The sequence below is a fragment of the Meleagris gallopavo genome, chromosome 1, assembly GCF_905368555.1.
Source record: "Meleagris gallopavo chromosome 1, MGAL_WU_HG_1.1, whole genome shotgun sequence".
Lineage (NCBI taxonomy): Eukaryota > Metazoa > Chordata > Aves > Galliformes > Phasianidae > Meleagris > Meleagris gallopavo.
The window spans coordinates 128,346,681-128,364,768 of record NC_139404.1 but is presented as its reverse complement, the minus strand read 5'-3'; the positions used below and the strand labels follow the sequence as shown (position 1 = coordinate 128,364,768).

Genomic DNA, 18,088 nt, shown 5'->3' with positions numbered 1-18,088 from the left:
ACACATTTTTCACAGTGAAACACAAATATTCCTTATGATATTTACTATAGAGATGTATTTGCAGTATTCAAAAGAAATTTTTTTTTAACAATTGTAAAAGAGCATATAATAAGTAAAAGTAGGGGAATGCTCCAAGTCTAAAGGGAGTATCTTTATTTCCCTCTCTATACATACAAGTCTGCATTATATTACTACACTGGAAAGGCACAATTAAGTGTACACAAATACTGTATTACCAAAAGCTCCCTTTTAATGGATACAACTTACATTAATGATATAATATTTTTCAGGGAGGATCTACACAGAGTGATTCAGAATACTCAAGTTTAAATTTTTCTTAAAAAAGTTAAAAGAATTAAATCATGTTTAAAGAGCATCATTTCAACAATTTACGTACCATTTACTTGCTTGGTGTAAAATTAGAAAACTTATGTTTTTATTTTTTCAGAAAATATTCTGCTTACACCATCATTTGGTAGGAGATGCAAGTTTGCCATTAAACAGATACTTTAGCAATACTCAAAAAAATAAACTTACCCAGTCACAACAGACCTTAGGAATTTAGTAGCTCTTTCCACCACTTCCAACCATACAGAAGATACTGTCCCTTCATCAAAAAGGGATGCCTCTGGAAGAGCTCGTAGTGCATCAAGTGATTCCTGTAACAGTTCACTGCACAGGTCTGCATCTTCACCTAAGGATTACAGGAATACTAGCTACAACTTCACAGAAGGTATAGAAATTTTTAAAACAGAGTTTTGTGAGGAGATTTTCTCGGTCTCAAGTTACAAGTTTTTTAATAATATGTATGTACCAGCTCTCAATTTTCAAACAAACATTTGGACTGCAAAACTTCTGAAAAACAACCAGCTCCACAAAAAATGCATTCAGAAAGGTGACAAGTCTTAAAACAGCCTGTCCCACTGTGCATCTGCTGAGGTATTCAGAAAAAGAACTAGCCTAGACAAAAATTCAAACTGTGGCAATCTGAACAAACAGCACAGACTGAGACAAATAGGTAAGTCAATGTGACAATTCTCAAACTTTTGAGTGCCAGCCTTTGAAACATGACAGATCTTGACAAGTACGCAAACTAAATACTGTTTTCACACTACTGCTCCAAAATTCTTTTCTAAACTACTACCATCCTGCAGTTACATTGCGACCTATCTTGTCTGAAGAATAAATCTAAATTTTCTGAAACCTGATATTAATAACGTTTTCTTTTTATGAAAACTGAATTTGTATTGCTAAATCTAATGGTAACCCAGCACAATACAGCAGCCATATTGGCTTGGATGGCAATCCCCTCAGGCATCTCTGATCAACAGTATCGCTGGTTTTATAATACCTTATAAACATAAAACACAATTATGGAAGTCTTAACGTACATACGTGTTTGTACAGAGCTATACATGTAATACAGACACATGATTCAATGAATCACCTGTCTTCTAATCAAAAATACATACAATGTCCTGCTACAGGGCAGACCTACCTGACCTCCACGCTCTACGGAGGAACGCAAATGCAAATGAAAGTGCTGCTCGAGATCCAACTCGTGCAAGTCCTTCGACACCTTTGCCTACAGGTCGTGGGCTAAGGGAAAAAAATACACGTGCACTGTGTCTATACAGCTTTATAATATATGTATTTAACAACTATAAAGATTAATAATAATTACACAACGTATGTACTTGACAATTTTATACTTTATCTATATACATGCATATATAATTATACAATTTTTATAGATCATTGTAACTGCCTTAAAATGTCAACAACCAAAATTTAACCTCATCCATTCCAAAACCCAACTAATTCAATCCTTGGCAACAAAAGGCTTCATACAGAACAAACAAACCAGACTGCCATCGTTGCCATAAGAGAAGTTTCTGAAGGTGCACAGAGTGAACTTACTACAGTTTACTAAAAATACACAGGTGTAAGATACTTCACATACTTATTATTTATCCAGGCTGTTTATACTGCTAGTGTATTTGAATTGTATAAACTACAATCACAGACTTCTTTTTTTTTTATGTGAACTTTCAATTACAGATAATTTCATCACTTTTGGCATTGTCTGTCTTTCCACTCACTCATAAATGAGTCCTATGTCTCACTTATCTCAAATATCTCACTTTGCAGCCTCTGTATTGGTTTTGCAGAGAGATAGCTTAAATTTTTATTAATACCCCACAAAACATTTCTATCAACTTTACTTTTTAATCAAACTATTGCATTAATCAAGTAAGCTTTTAATTCTCTACTGTTTTCTCTTAGGAAGACATAATCCTTTTATTTTTATCTCGCATGACAATGAAAGTGAACTGCTTAGAACTTCTTTCAAGAGAGAAATTTTAAACTGGCATTTTTAGCAGTCTGTTAACTTAAATACACCAGTGTTCTTTTGAATCAGAACTCAAAAAACATTCTTCAGAGAATAGACTGCTCAGTGAAAGACATCACTGTCAGAACAATCCCATAATAACTAGTCTACAATCCTACTTACTGTCTCCTTCAATTTTAGAAACTAGAGATAAGCTAACAAAAATTTCCTTGGCTGAATTGATTGTTCAGTCAGACAGCAGTCTAATTCAACAATTGACAAGCTTCTTTAATGCCTCACTTGACAGAATTTTTCTATTTTTAGGTCAAAAAACTATCTTGACATGGAAGGCAACCAGACAATTCAGACAATTCAGCTGGTTCTTTGGAAACATTTTCATGTAAAATGTCTGATAACATTTCTTCTTCAAGCTAAGGAAAACTATGTTCAATTTTAATGTATTTGTATTTTTAAATTTGTTATGCACATAATTGAACAAAAATTAATAAAAAATAAATAATTGGAGCAATGTAACGTCCACCAGCATCATTCATGACATGGCCTCTCCATACATTCTGGCTGAGTAGAACAAAAGGAATACATCAATGAAAGCATGATTATAGCTTAAAGAGTAATAATTACAGTACCAATTGACACTGCGCTGCACAACATCCTGGTCACCAAATTAAAGAAAAATAGATTAGATAGATGGACCACTCATTGAATAAGGAACTGGCTGGATGGTCGCGCTCAAAGAGTTGTGGTCAACAGCTCAATGTCCAAGTGGAGACCAGTGAGGGGTGGCATTCCTCAGGGATCGGTGCTGGGACCAGTGTTATTTAACACCTTTGTAGGTGACATGGACATTGATATCAAGTGCATCCTCAGCAAGTTTACAGATGACGCCAAGCTGAGTGGTGCAGCTGACATGTTAGAGGGAAGGGATGCTATCCAGAGGGACCTGGACAGGCTTGAGAGGCGGACCCATGCCAATCTCTTGAAATTCAACAAGACCAAGTGCAAATTCCCACACTTAAATTGGGGCAATCCCAAGCACAAATACAGGTTGGCAGAGAATGGCTTGAGAGCAGCCCTGAGGAGAAGGATTTGGGGGTGTCAGCTGAGGAAAGACTCAACATGAGCCAACAGTGTACACCTGCAGCCCAGAAGTCCAACAGTATCCTGGGCTGCATCAAGAGGAGCGTGGCCAGCAGGTCAAAGGGAGGTGATTCTGTCCCTTTACTCTGCTCTCGTGAGACCCCACCTGGAGCACCGCATCCAATTCTGGGGTCCCTAACACAAGAATAACATGGAGCTGTTGGAGTGGGTCCAGAGGAGGGCCACAAAGATGATTAGAGTGCTGGAGCACCTCCCTAAGAGGACAGGCTGAGAGAGTTGGGGGCCCTTAAGCCTGGAGACTAAAGGCTGCAAGGACACCTTACAGTGACTTTCCAGTACCTAAAGGCAGTCTTCAGGAAAACTGGGGAGGGCTTTCTTTATACGGGCATATAGACACAGGATGAGGGGAAATGGCTTTAAACTGGAAGAGGATAGACTTAGACTAGATATTAGGAAGAAATTCTTTACTGTGAATGTGGTGAGACACTGGAACAGGTTGCCCAGAGAGGCTGTAAATGCCCCTTTCCTAGAAGCATTCAAGGCCAGGCTGGATGGGGCTTTGAGAAGCCTAGTCTAGTGAGAAGTGTCCCTGCCTACAGCAGGGGAGTTGGAACTAGATGATCTTAAATGCCCCTTCCAATCCAAACCATTTATGATTCTATGAATTATAATAAAAGCCATCAACATCATAAGTAAGTATCTGCCAAGAAGGAAAACTGTATGGTAGATAGCACCAGATATCTTAAGAAATATAAACTTGTCCATGCATGAGAACAACTCGTTACCTTTTCTTGTCCACAGTAGGCAGAGGGATACTATTGCTTTTCCACTTAACTTTGACGTTCTCCTGAAGAACTGTCCTGTTCAACGCAATAAAATATCGTTCCAGGATAACAAGCCTCTGCTTTAGCCGCATAGCTGAAAGAGCTGTTGTGGCAGTTTGTGTGGCCAGAGTCTGTTGTTCCTTCACTAGTACATGTAGGCATTCTTTCAATTCATTCACATCTAGAAATCAGAGAAAGATAAGCATTCATCTTTGTTACATACATTGTCAACCAATGTCAAGACAAATTAAAAACCATTAGTTGACCAGAAGTCTGAATTGCAAAACCCAGTGAAATTCACTGCTTCTATATCTAATGTGCAAATGCTAATTAACAGTATGTATTACTTAATTACAAGTCATATTTAACAGATGTTTAGGCAAAAGCTAAGGTTATCATCAAAACTGGTATTGTGTGAATACATCTGAACCTTTATATTTCATGTCTGAAATTAAAACATCATAGAAAATATTTATGCAAGTGTTCCAAACAAACAAGTTACATGGCAAACTCTCATCAGCAGCAGGCCTCAGTGCTAGACTTCTAAGTACAAGCAACAACATGTAGGGTATACTTTCATTTTCCAATGATATACGTTATCTTAAGTTTCTCAGAAGTCATAGAATAACTCTCAGAAGCTCTAGGATCACTGCCAAGAAGTGGTTAGATTCTGAAACAAATTATGCAAGAAATTTAAAAGACACGGGTATCATCAGCAAATTGAAAATGTGGCCTATGCACCACCAACAGCAGATAACTAATTCTTTGCTAGCCAAAAAAACCATTCATTAGTCTACAGTCCTAATAACGTAATGACAGATGATAGCAACAACAGCTCCAAAACACTGGAAAAATCAGAATTTGGGAACAATGTTTTGTTGTTGCTGTTTGGTTGGCTTATTTAGTTTAGTTTTGTTTGGGTTTTCTTTGGTTGGCTGGTTTCTTTTATGTTCTCTGGAGATTTATTTCCTAGGATGAAGATCAACTAAGCTAAAAAAAAAAACGCAAAAAAAAAAAAAAAAAAAAGCATGTCTACATATATGTAACAGTGTTTGTGAAAAGATGGCAAAGATGGCAACAGCCTCAAAGGAAAAAAAAAAAAAAAAAAAAACACATATTTTGGAGTAGCAATCTCCAAGCTATAGAAATGCACTAGTAGCAGTCTTTGGAGCTCAAAACTGTATCTAATGAGATATGAGGCTTTTTTTTTTTTTTTTCCATATGTAGCTCTACAAAATTCATCAAATTTTTGTTCCCTCTCTGCAATGCGTCTCCGTATACCCAGGAGAGAATTCAAGTGTTCAAGTGGCCTCTTCTACCACTATATCACATTGCACAGTAACATACAGCCTGCTTTCAACACTGCTACTCACATTTCAGTATTTCATGTGTTAAATTCCTTTCCCTGAGGCAGTTTGCATTTTTCCATCTAGGAGGAACAACTTACTTCTTTCAGTAAGAACAGATGAAAAAGTGTTCCTTGTAATCTAGACTTCAAAAACTAGAAAAGAGCAATAGCAGCTATCACACACATCCATACTTTGATTCACAGAAGAATATGACAAAAAAGCCAAACTGTCCTTAAAATTTATCCTATAAATGTATGGTTGACAATCAAGAGATTGCACACAACTACTTCAGATACCTGTGTAAAGTAAGACAAAGCAAATGCCTGTTTAAAGCATTTGGTTTGTTCGGTTTAAGCTTATAGGCAACCTTTAATGGATTAATACGTTAGTTTGCAGCCTGAAGCTCCAGCATACTTTGAGGTCAATAACCACAATTCTGAAGGAAAAGTCTCAGTTGTGAAGTATTAGCACTACTCAGAAGCAAAATTAAAATTGCTGCATGCTCTGAGGCTAATGCTGTTACCTAAAGCATGACTTAGTGTTTATCTTGTAACAGAACACGGTCAGTGCTGACATACCAGTATCATGATCTCTCTACATAAGCCAACAGAAAAGACAAACACTGCTCTTCTTCCCTTCCTAAATACACCCCAGCAATCTCTTAATACCACTGGGACACAACAGTGAAACAGGAAAAACCAATGCCTTGTTTTACAGATAGACTTTTTTAAATATTATTCTTTTTGGGTACCTATTTCATTCTGCAGGTTAATTCCCAATATTCTCAAATATCCACAAGAATATTAAAGAAATAGTCAATCCACTTCTACTACGGCTTATGTCTGGGAAAGATAAAGTCTTCTATAGCTTCTTAGTGCTATAGAAATCAAGCAGACCCCCGATTCAGCAGTCTACAAACAGAGCTATATTAGTCATAATTCCCTCCCAGCAGAAAAATTATTTAAAGGTGAACAGTCCTTAAAATTGTTCCCAAGAGTTAAGAATGACAAAGCCCTTCCTTTCAAAATAACATGTTTACTAAACATATATCACAGGGATAGCTGGAAAGAAACAGAACACACAGAGATGACCTACATTCTGATTACAACTCCTTAATTCCCTGAAATACAACTGCTCAATTCTAGAATTGGTTCCAATCAACCACATTATTTCTGTTTCCAAGATCCCAGCTTCTCTGTTGCAACTGATGATACAAACTACAATACAAATTCTGAATGCATAAAAACCAGAAACCTACAAAAGTACACAGCATATATGCAAGTCAAGCAGAACAAGTTTTCAATCAAACTGTTGCATACACACAATACTGTGTCTGTGTACCTACAAATATGCGTGTGTATACATATATACACACACACACACACGTACATCTACACACACAAGGCCTTTGATACGGTCCCACATCAAGTTCTTATCTCTAAATTAAGATACGGATTTGAAGGGTAGATTATTCAGTGAATAAGGAACTGCTTGGATGGTCGCAGTAAGAGGATTGTGGCCAGCAGATCTATGTCCATGTGAAGGATGGTGACAAGTGGAATCCTCCAGGAGTTTATCTAAGGACACAGTGGAATCAAGTGTACTCCAGGCAAATTTACTGACAATATCAAGCTGTGTGGTGCAGTTGACAGAACAGAAGGAAGGGATGCCATCCAAAGGGATCTGGATAAGCTTGAAAACTGGGCTCACACGAATCCCATGAGATTCAGCAAGGCCAAGTGCAAGCTGTTGTACTTGGGTGAGGACAATCCCAGATGTGTACAGACTGGGAGAAGAACACACTGAGAGCAGACCTGCAAAGAAGGACTTGGGGGTCCTTGTGGATGAAAAGCTGGACATGAGCCAGCAGTGTGTGCTTGCAGCCCAGGAGGCCAACTGTATCTAGCTCTACATCAACAAGAGGGGTGGCCAGCAGGGAGAGTAGATTGCCCCTCTACTCTACCTCACGAGTCTCCGTCTGGGGTACTGTGTCCAGGCCTGGGGCTCCCAGCACAAGAAGGACATGGAGCTGTCATAGAGGGTACAGGTCCATGAAGATGATCAGAGGGCTGAGACACCCCTCCTATGAAGAAAGACTGAGGGAATTGGGCTTGTTTGACTTGGAAAAGGGACTAGGAACTACGGAGACTTCATTGTAGTCCTCTAATACTTCAAGGAAGCTTACAAACAGGAGAGAAACCAATTTTTTTACACTGTCTGATAGTGAAAGGACAAGGAAGAATGTCTCTAAACTAAAAGGGGGGAGATTTAGGTTAGATGTTAGAAATAAACTCTTTTCTCAGAGGGCAGCAAGTCCCTGGCACACACTGCCCAGAGAGGTTATGGGTGGCCCAACCCTGGAGGCATTCAAGGTCAGGTTGGATGAGGTCCTGGGCAGCCTGAGCTAGTAGGTGGTAGTCCTGCCCACAGCAGGAGGTTGGAACTGGATGAGTTTTAAGGTCCCTTTCAATCTAAGCCATTCTATGATTCTATGATATTCATAGTCACACTAAGAAAATTCATTCTCAGCAGTTCAGCAATGCATATTGGTGATAACCCTGTAAGATATCAGCATCCCATTCAGCAATCTGACAACTGATTTATTTGAGAAAAAACAAACATTCTGTAACTTTTTAAAAACCTCAGAAGTTCAATTCTGTTTCAGTACAGAAGATCAACAATACTTCAAGATAACCGGAACTAGATAGACTACAAAAGTTTCAAAAGAAAAATTTCACAGTATCATTTACTATCATTTCAGAAGCAAGTTATTTTGTTTTCCTGTCAACAAATGAAGTCAAATTAAGACAATATAAGAGTTAGTAAATGGAACCAATCACAATTATTGCATCACTTTTTATGCACAGAAAGAATGTCTGGACGAAATCTAATTTTGAAGCATTTAGCCTTCTAAGCATTCAGTTACAACACACCATCTTCAAATACTTCAAGACTACATGCAAAAATAATTTATTCACGTAGAAAATACGACTTAGCCTCACCAACATTCAAACTATTAAAAAACTGAGTAATTAGCTTCAATTACTTTAGCTGAAAAATTCTTCTCCTTTACTCTTCTCACTTGAACCCCAAAACTGTAGCCATTTCAGATTGTGAAGTGTAAGTAAAATCTGGAACAGCTATTTCAGACATAACGTTACCTATGGTAATCCTACATCTCAGTTATCTCAAAGCTGGACCAAGGACTGTCTTACTTCATTAGAGATAAGTTTTAAGGAAAATCCTTCAGTTTTTTTTAAGTGAGCTGTATCTACACACTTCCTCTTCTTTAAATCTACTTTTACTACATAAACAAATTTATATTTTTTAAATAGTTTCCTTTTCAGAAAGATTTAAATACATTAAGGAATGGATCAAGTGAAGTTGGCCAAATCTGAACAATATATATTAACAAGGAACTAAACAGACTAATGAGATAATAGCTTGTTAATAGTAATGATTCAGATTACACCTAAGAAGGTTACAGGGAACTCTTTAACCAAAAATGTTTGTCAACCCTTGATGCTAAATGTCCCTTGCCACACTCTGCTTTGTGAGTCATTTTATGAAGAGTGGAAACATTTACCTAATCCATACGTACAGTCTAAGAGCTGAAGTCATAACATACAAGTTTAAATTCTCAAGTTAACATTAGCAAAATACTTGTTAAGTGACAACTATAATCAGATATGTTTCTGGCTGCCGTGGAGAGATATATAAGGGTTTTACCATCTTCTGTTAAAATTCATCACACCACTCCCTTCCTGCAGCAGCTATCATAACTATATGTTGTCACTTCTTAATTCATCCTGCCAGAAATTCCCTGCATTAGAAGGAAAAATACCAGCAGTGTTTAACCTAGATCATTTGACAGAATAGGGTTAAGGAGTGATGTGCTATTTGGTTATGTCAGCAAACTTAAGGGGGCAAAGCAGGCAGCTAAAAACTGTAACTTCTTAAACCATCTCAGCCACAGACAAAACACTAACCTGACATGAGTGTAAGACAGGTTGCCTACCAAGGCATGTCTGCTCCCTTTTTAGGATTTTAATTGGAATTAACATACTAAATGGCTTCTTAACATTTATGGCAGTAGCTTTTGCAGAGAACACTGCAGGCTTCTAGCAGTAAATTGATGATCAGCAAAAATGCCCCTATCAAACTGAAAAGTTTCAAGGACTTCCACTGAGCCACAAGTCCTAGTAAAGGCAAATACAGATGATAGGATGTAGAGGGATTTCAGACCTAAAAATTCAAACAATTTATGAAGAATACAATGCTATAGTGAGCTCACATTTCCTGACAGCAGCAGAACTTTAAATTGATGCTGAAATACTCAGACACACAACAGAATGGCAAGAAGTGAGCCTCATCTACACCTTCACACATGTGTTTTATGCTTCTGAGGGAGTGTTTTCAGGGATATCCTCTAAAAAGCATAAACAGCAAGCAAAAGGATGCTTGGAGACAGACAGTAACTTTCAAGTCAGATGTAGGGGGGGACTTAAAATTTGAAGTGGTAACAAAAAAAAAAAAGTGAAAGAAAAAACAGGGAGGTAAACATTTTGAGAAGAAAATTACACAGCACAGGAGCTAGGCCCTGATTCCTTTCACTGAACCATTGTTTCTATCAACATTCCTGAATCTTAACTTAAAAAGACCTGATCTAGAATTTATTAAAAACTACAGAAATTTCAATGCTGTAAATTCTTTTAATTTCTTCTGACTACAATATAAACTTAGGTGTATTTACGTAACTAATATCTCTTATAGGATGAAACTTCAACATGTTTTCCCCTTCCTTACATAAGAAAGGCAGAAAGATCCCCTTGCTGTTGCCAGTGATGTGTTTCTCAACAGCAACTCATTGAAATCACACATTTTTACCCCCCCTCTCCCTTAGGTAATGCCTCTGAAGCATTTCTCAGTGCAATTAGCTATGCTAGTACTATCAAGGAAACAAGACACGGTATTATCTATAAACAAGTTCTCACTTGTACATAAGGAGACCTCCAGGAGTTCCATGTCATGACAGTGACTTACTGGCAAAATAGTTGAATTCACTGCTAAAATAAATCGGGCATGAGTATCTGAAAAACAACGATGGTAGTTGTAAAACAAGGCTTTTAAGAAGAATCAGAAGTACTTGGGTAATGACAAACACATAGCCTTGAGGGAACAGGACAAAGGGAAGCTGTTTTAAAGGAGCACTCATGTCAAAATGAGGCCTGAACAGTTCAACATTGACATCAGGTAAGAGCTGAATATGAAATGGATAAACACTAAGAATCTAGAGAAGAAAAAGCAAAGTCAAATAATGACTTACATTTTTATTACTATCTTACGCATTTGAATAGAATTTAACATAGTAAGATCACTGGGGGCGGCAAGGGGGAGAAAGAAAGAAGAAAACAGCTGTGACATCTTTGCCCTGGTTCTGGCAGTACAGTCATCTCAGCATAAATTACAACCGGGGAAAATATTTTCCTTCTCTGAACTCATGCCAGGACACGGAAAGGAAGACAAAAAGCACTGCTTCTCAACATGTTTTTTGAGCAGTTTTTTTGTGCTTTCTCAAAATCCCTCAGCCCTTAGGGAGGAAGAATGTCACAAGGCCTAGTGACTTGGTTGAGCCCACTGAAGTTCAATAGCATGATCCTCCACACTTTATTGGCAAAATAAGACTGTATTCACCACTTTCAAAACATGGATATATACCGTACATTATGAAAGCCATGACTAGACAGTGTAAGACTGTAAATCATTAAATTCAACAGATATAGCTCCGTGTTAACCTGAAACACAGACTTTAAATGCCTCTTCAATTCTTTTTCTAAAAGAACTCCAAGCTCACATCTCTAAATTATACCTTACTTGTCAAGGAATATAAAATACATATATATATAAAAAAAGAGAAAACCCACAGTAAATCTTTCATTCCAACTTGATCAATAGGAATACATTTAAGAAACAATTCTCCTTCTGAAAACCTCCTTCACTCTTTTGACAGACAAATATTCCAGGGTTCATTTTATTTTTCAGAAAGATGACAGAAGAAAAGCTCAAAAGAGTTGCATGTGTTTTATAAAAGAAGAAAAGAAGTACCAAGATTGAAATAATCTTCCATATTTTCTTTTCCAAAAATTAATTACCAAGCCACAGAAACCTGTGATGCAGAATGATGCAGAAGGCAATTGTTATCTCTCCTTCTAACAAACGCAAAATAAAAAGTTACCTACAATCAAGAGCAAAAGCTCCATCACAATGCTCTATTAATAAAACAGAAGTGTGTTTATAGTATTTTTTAAGGATCTGCCTCTCACAGACATTAACTCGGATCAAAGCAATGCAAACTTTAAGCACAAAAGGTAACAGATACCAAGGAATACAATTTAGTATATGAAGCTAATAAATTATTCCTGTAAGCTCCGTACAAACATATAACCCTTTTTAATATTTTTTTTTTTAATATTTTATAAGAAATAATTGGAGGGTGAGCTTGAAGTACCATCTCAATCAACTTGGTCAGTTGGGAGAAATTTCTTATATTTAGATTACCATTTTTTACATTTGTTTTATTTTACTGTTCATCAACAAATACTGAATACAAATACAATACAAAAACAATGTGACCTTTAGCTTACATCTCTTCAACACATTCCCCCTTCTTCAGCATTCCCCCTCCCGCTCCCACTGTAATTGCAATTCTTCTCATTCCTCTTGCATTGCAAAATTCTGTCCCAATTCTAGAGTGACAGCAAGTCCATCTGCCTCTCCGTCCTTAAGAAAAGGGGACAAGCAGGCTGACAAAGAGCAGAGGACAACAGACTGACAGTTGACCTGTGGCTCAACAGAAACAAGTGAAACAGCTTCCCCAGAAAACAAGGCTATGCAGATCTGGATTCTGGCATTAAAGAGATAACCCTCTCACCAGGGACCCTCAAGTGCTTCTGAGTGAGGGGAAAGGAATAGGAGCATAACAGGTGTCTCCAAAGTTTGTACATGACACATTGGGCAACATCAGGCACCAGAACTATAAAACAAACCACTGAAGTGAGACTGCTGTTCACTGTTTCACTGAAGTGGAACCGCTGTTTTCATGCTTAGACCATTTCAGACAGTGAGCTTGCTGTACAGTAATAAGGAGTAATAGGGAACTTTAACTGGCTTCAATATAAAAATCAGTATCGTACAGAGTCACAGGTGAAGAAGTGAACACACACAGACCATTTCTCCTCTGCAATCGCAGGTAATATTACTGTCAGCAAAGGTCACGACAGACAGTTAATTTAATAGATCTTTCCAATATTCCTCCCATGATTCACTCAAGCTCCTCTACCAGACCATGAAATCAAAAAAGAAAAATCACCTATTAAATCTTTATTGCCTGCAGAAAATTCAGGCTTCAGAACCTAAGCTATTTCTTTTTAGGATCTGTATCTCTATTCTAAAGACATCTTAACATTTATCTGTATAACTGCATTTGTTCCAAGTCAGTTTATCACACCTTCAACTAGCATGAGAGGTGTAAACTGACTCTCTAAGTCATGATTCTAATTAAATCTGAAAGCAATTATAGTAAATGTTTAACTTGATTCTCAGTTAAGCACTTACCAAACTTCTTCCACTAGCCTAACAGATGTATCTGTCAACAAGTACATTTGATCCAAGTACTCCGCAATGCTACAAAAGTAGTAATCAACACAGAACATGTATTGCTTCAGCGAGAATCACCAAAACAACTGTAGTACCTGGTTGCTTGCCCCATACCCAACTCTCAACAATCGATTTGGCCCGGTAAGTGGGTGGCGGAGCCTCTTCTTCATCTTTCTTTTCTTTGTCATTTTGCTCTTCTTTCTTTGATGCAGTTTGGCATTCAGTGCTATCATCTAAAGAAGGAAAAAAAAAAAAAAAACTAGTTAAGTTACCTTCTCCTTTAAGTCAGTTCTAGATTAGAAAGGTAAAAGGTGAAACTTGGAGCCCAATTTTTACAGCATGATTGTCTATTATTAAGAGCAAAAAGGGGAAGGGGGAGGGGGAATGTGGTATGTACCATTTAACTGCCACAGGTGGTAGGTCTTACATTACATTTCATAAGACAGTGACCTTAAAATCCAGAAATCACTGTTGTAACCTCCTAGGGAACTTTATTTAAATCCACACCAACACACAAAGTCAGTACTGCAAAGAGTGCACTTGAGGTCAGACTTGGCTCCCAACTACCTGCACTTCTCCTGTATTTACTTTCATATTTCAGCACAGAAAATACAACAAATTGTCTTAATTTCAAAACCAAAGAGGTCTATATATTAGCATTTACACTAATTTCATGCAACAGTATTTCAAAATCTCTAGTGTATCTATCATCTTCGTAATTATCAGCAAGCAATGAAAATAATACCACCACTTTCTCCCCAAGCAATAGAAAAGCATTTGCAATCCTTTTTAAGGACTACTTTCACTAAGACAGAAAACAGACATTAGTCACTTATCTCTGTAATCAAAGACTGCACGAAAGCCCCAATTAGCTAAATGCAGTAGATGTAGACAGCTGAAAGTCTCCTCACTCATAGAGGGGATGTGGATCCCCATACCCTTACCTTCAGCCAGTTCACTGTGATTGCTTTGAAATTCAGGGCTTCATAAGCAATTGCATATGACTATGACCCTCACTTCTAAAAATAATCCTCAAAATTTCTCAAGATCAGCATTTAAAAGAAAGCCCTGAAGAGATTAGTCTCAGTCATTTTTATCAGGCTCCTAGAAACCACTGGTCCTCCACTCCTATCTGCCAGCCTGGATTACACAGACTCCTTTCCAGATGGCCAAGCCACAACAATCCAAACAATCCCAACAACCACCTCAAAAGCAGAAGCACATTTCAGACAATGATAGTAAGAAAGATCCATAAAGCTGCAGCCAGACACTGAACATCTACTGCCTCTGCCCCACACTCCCCCTGTACCTCACTTGGATACCAAAAGCTCTCAGAGCATATAAACACAACCTAATAATTTCCAATACATTCAGTTATTCTTTCCATTTGGCCTGGAATAAAAAAAATAATAATAATTCTCATTTGATTGTAACCAGATCCGTGACTGCCTATTTGTTATAAATGTCTTTGGCTGGAGACAATAGCAACACCCACAGTAAATTTTTCCAAGCTGTCTTATTTATACAAATTTGTATTTAAAGTCCATGTTTTGTAATCTGTAACACACAGTAGTACACAAGAGGTGGCAAACAAAGACAAGGCAAACAGGAAAAAAGATTTTAAAAAAGAAAGAGACAACTGCACAATGCACACTGAGGTTCAGCTTGTGAGATAAGGAAGGGATAGCAGAGGTCACCTGAGTGCAGGATAACATCTGCATATTTCACTTTCAAGTAGAATCTATACTGAATATGACCCTTTCTCTCAAATACCAATGAGCAGCCAACAGTCCAGCAATCATTAGCATGATAAAACACGTCCAAAACACAACTGAATAGAGCTGGTTTTATTCCAAAGCACAAACAAACAATATTAAAAGGCCCAAATTCCACTACACAGTTAAACCAAGCAACCTGTTGTGCCCGAGTAGTTTAAAATATTCCCACACCACCACCATAATCTCAGTGTTTCTCCACTCACCCACACATGTACAGACACACTCCACAGCAGCTGGGATCTCAGTTAGTGGGAAGAAAGGTGTTGTGCCAAGACACTATGTTTTGCAAAGAGCTCTAAGAGAACTTGTTATGCTTTATAGCAGATCCTTGGCAAAGGTTGACAGCAAAGGACTATGAACTTAGCTCCTCACTGCAAACAGAAGAGGTTCCAATCCAGGCTGGAACTTCATCTTTGTATTGTATAAAAATAACCGTGACTTTAAGCACAAGCAAATCCACAAGGAAGAGTTTCTTTAGTTTTCTGTGTGAGCAGAATAGGAAGGGGGGAAGGGGGAAAGGAGGAAGAAGCTGAACTAAAAATCACATTCAAAGCCCATGACAAATTGTTCCACACAGACTTGTCACTATTCTTGCACATAACCACTTTCTCTTTAGGGAAGCTGGTCAGTCTAAATTGAAAGGAGCAGCACAGATCTCAAAATGATGGAAGCTCAGTTACATTAAGGAAAGAGATTTTTTTTTAAAGGAACTCCCTTATTACAAGGAACTTTTTTTACAAAAGGGAGAGGGGGGCAGGAAGGAGTAAATCTTGAGTAAAGCCAGCATAGGCCAAAATGACAAATAACAAGGCAGCCCACAGTACAACACACACCAAAACAAGCAGTAGCTGACAGCCCATTTTAATTTAAAATTAACAGGTTGCCCAAGGAGGCTGTGGATGCCCCAACTCTGGAGGCATTCAAGGCTAGGCTGGATGTGGCTCTGGGCAGCCTGGTCTGGTGGTTGGTGACCCTGCACATAGCAGGGGGGTTGAAACTAGATGATCACTGTGGTCCTTTTCAACCCAAGCCATTCTATGATATTCATTATTATCAGAATGAAGCGTGAACATTGTAGGGGGCAAAAGCAACTGCATTAGTTCTCTGCAATAACTTTCTCTTAACTATATTTTGGATTATAATCTTAAACTTCCAAACTGAAGTAGGTATGTTCCAACTGAGCAACTGAAGAAACTATCCTGCCTCAGTTAAGTCAGCTCCCAAAGCAAAGCACAAGAAGTCACCACGTGTGGCCAATAATAGCCTAACTCCTCACAGGCAGGTAACAAAATGGAAGCAATTAAAGCTGGAAATTACCCTTCTTATTCAGTGAAGAAAATAACTGACACTCTGTAATGGCCTCAGGCACCTCTATTAGAGGAAGATCTTGTGCTGCTCCTGAATTCCAGCAAACCCATCCAATCAGGAATCCTACACAGAAGTAAAAACCTTGCAACTGTTTCCCAGCAGACAGCTCTATGAATACCTTCATGTCAATCGTGAGGCAAGTTACACAGTATGCTTTAAGCAAGGGCCTGCATTTTACAACTACTCCGAAATAGTACTTGGTAATCCAAGATCCAGGAAACATTTCAATCCCAGTACAAAAAAAAAAAAAAAAAAAAAAAAAAAAGGAATCACTGTTCTCTCTGCCAAAGATCAGACTGGACATAACAGCATTAGCATGAAGTTCTATCTATGAAGCCATCTCTTACAGTCCCTTTTCCCATAACCCAGGACCTCAGAGTACCAGCAACTTAACCAGCATCAAGCTGACAGACAAAGGTTCAACTCTCAGTTTGGAGGGGAATAGAAGACGAAACTCAATAACAGGACAGAGGTGTGAAGTTCATTTTATACTTCTGTATTAGAACTTAAGATAGTTAATTGAAACAGGAATTCCACCTATGCAGAAGTTTGTGGAAACAACAAAAAATTAGATTTGTGTGGTTAACTGACATCTTCAAAACATCCAGTTATGACTTCCTAACTTATTTAATACTTTTTTCTCTTTTCAGTACACAGCTTCCAGTACAAGGTATTCATCTGATTCCAATCTCCTGAGGGCAGCTGTCTTTTAAGTACATGTCATGCAACAAGTGCACCTGTATTTGGGCATCACTGCTGTCACGGCTGTGTCCTTAGATGTTACTAGAAGCATGCAAACACATTTTGCTGAATGCATTAATCACACACATCTTCCCAAAAGTGCCATGAAGAAAAAACAAGGCTATTCCTAACCAAACATTTCCACTAATAGGAAAAAAATATATACATATATATATTTGCATTTTCTTCCTAAAGAGAAAATAAATGCTTCACTACCAATAGCATATTCTTCCAGTCTATTCCTTCTGCTGATTATCCACTGCAAGAATGAAGTGCCTCTTCAGAGCAGCACAGCCTGAAATAACAGAGCTGTAGCTCTAGTGAAGGGAAAGGAATTGCACACTAATTATAAGAGCCAGAGGCCTGAGTAGGCTATACTCAAATATCTAAACTATTGCAGCTTCACTTCACCCCTTCAAAGGAACAAAAAGGCAGACTACTCGTGCTATTTAAACCTAGCTAAAGATTCAAAGAAAATCTTTGCTTGCTTCACAATGTCTCAGAAAACCAGTCTATCTAGAGCTAATGCTACAATTTAAAAAAAAAAAAAAAAGATACATGCATCAGCTTTTCACATCTTCAGCTCAGGCCAAACAATGGCAGAGAATCACTTTCAGATGGAGGAATACGTTCTGTGCGTGAAGTTTTCTGAAGGAACACTTCAACTAGCAATATCTTCTGCAAACTACACTACTGATAAAGGCAAAACTAAAGGGTATGCCAAACCAAGCTATTTGAGAAAGCTTAAAACCATCCAACAACAGTTATTAATAAAACTATTCCTTCTGTAAAATCTTGACCTCATAAAATCTCTCACAAAAGAATGTGATTGTTCATCTGAATTGAAGACAAAAAAAGCACCCCATGCTCAGTCAGATTGTGGGCATTTTTCAGCTGATCGGTTAGTCACTTCATGAAGAT

The 18,088-nt window shown here is 37.9% G+C and overlaps 1 protein-coding gene across 4 annotated transcripts in view; it reads right to left on the bottom strand.

Annotated features, from left to right (window-relative positions):
- The window catches only part of HERC2 (HECT and RLD domain containing E3 ubiquitin protein ligase 2), a 104,569-nt gene that overhangs the window by 74,941 nt on the left and 11,540 nt on the right, over positions 1–18,088 (bottom strand). For 3 of the 4 annotated variants that reach the window (XM_085213479.1, XM_085213499.1, XM_085213484.1), the window contains exons 4-7: positions 13,376–13,513; positions 4,237–4,456; positions 1,499–1,599; positions 538–694 (exon numbers count right to left, since the gene is read on the bottom strand). In XM_085213479.1, the coding sequence (XP_085069605.1) occupies positions 538–694; positions 1,499–1,599; positions 4,237–4,456; positions 13,376–13,513 (616 nt within the window). The remainder of the gene's footprint in view (positions 1–537; positions 695–1,498; positions 1,600–4,236; positions 4,457–13,375; positions 13,514–18,088) is intronic. The other variant, XM_085213490.1, reaches the window with a different exon arrangement.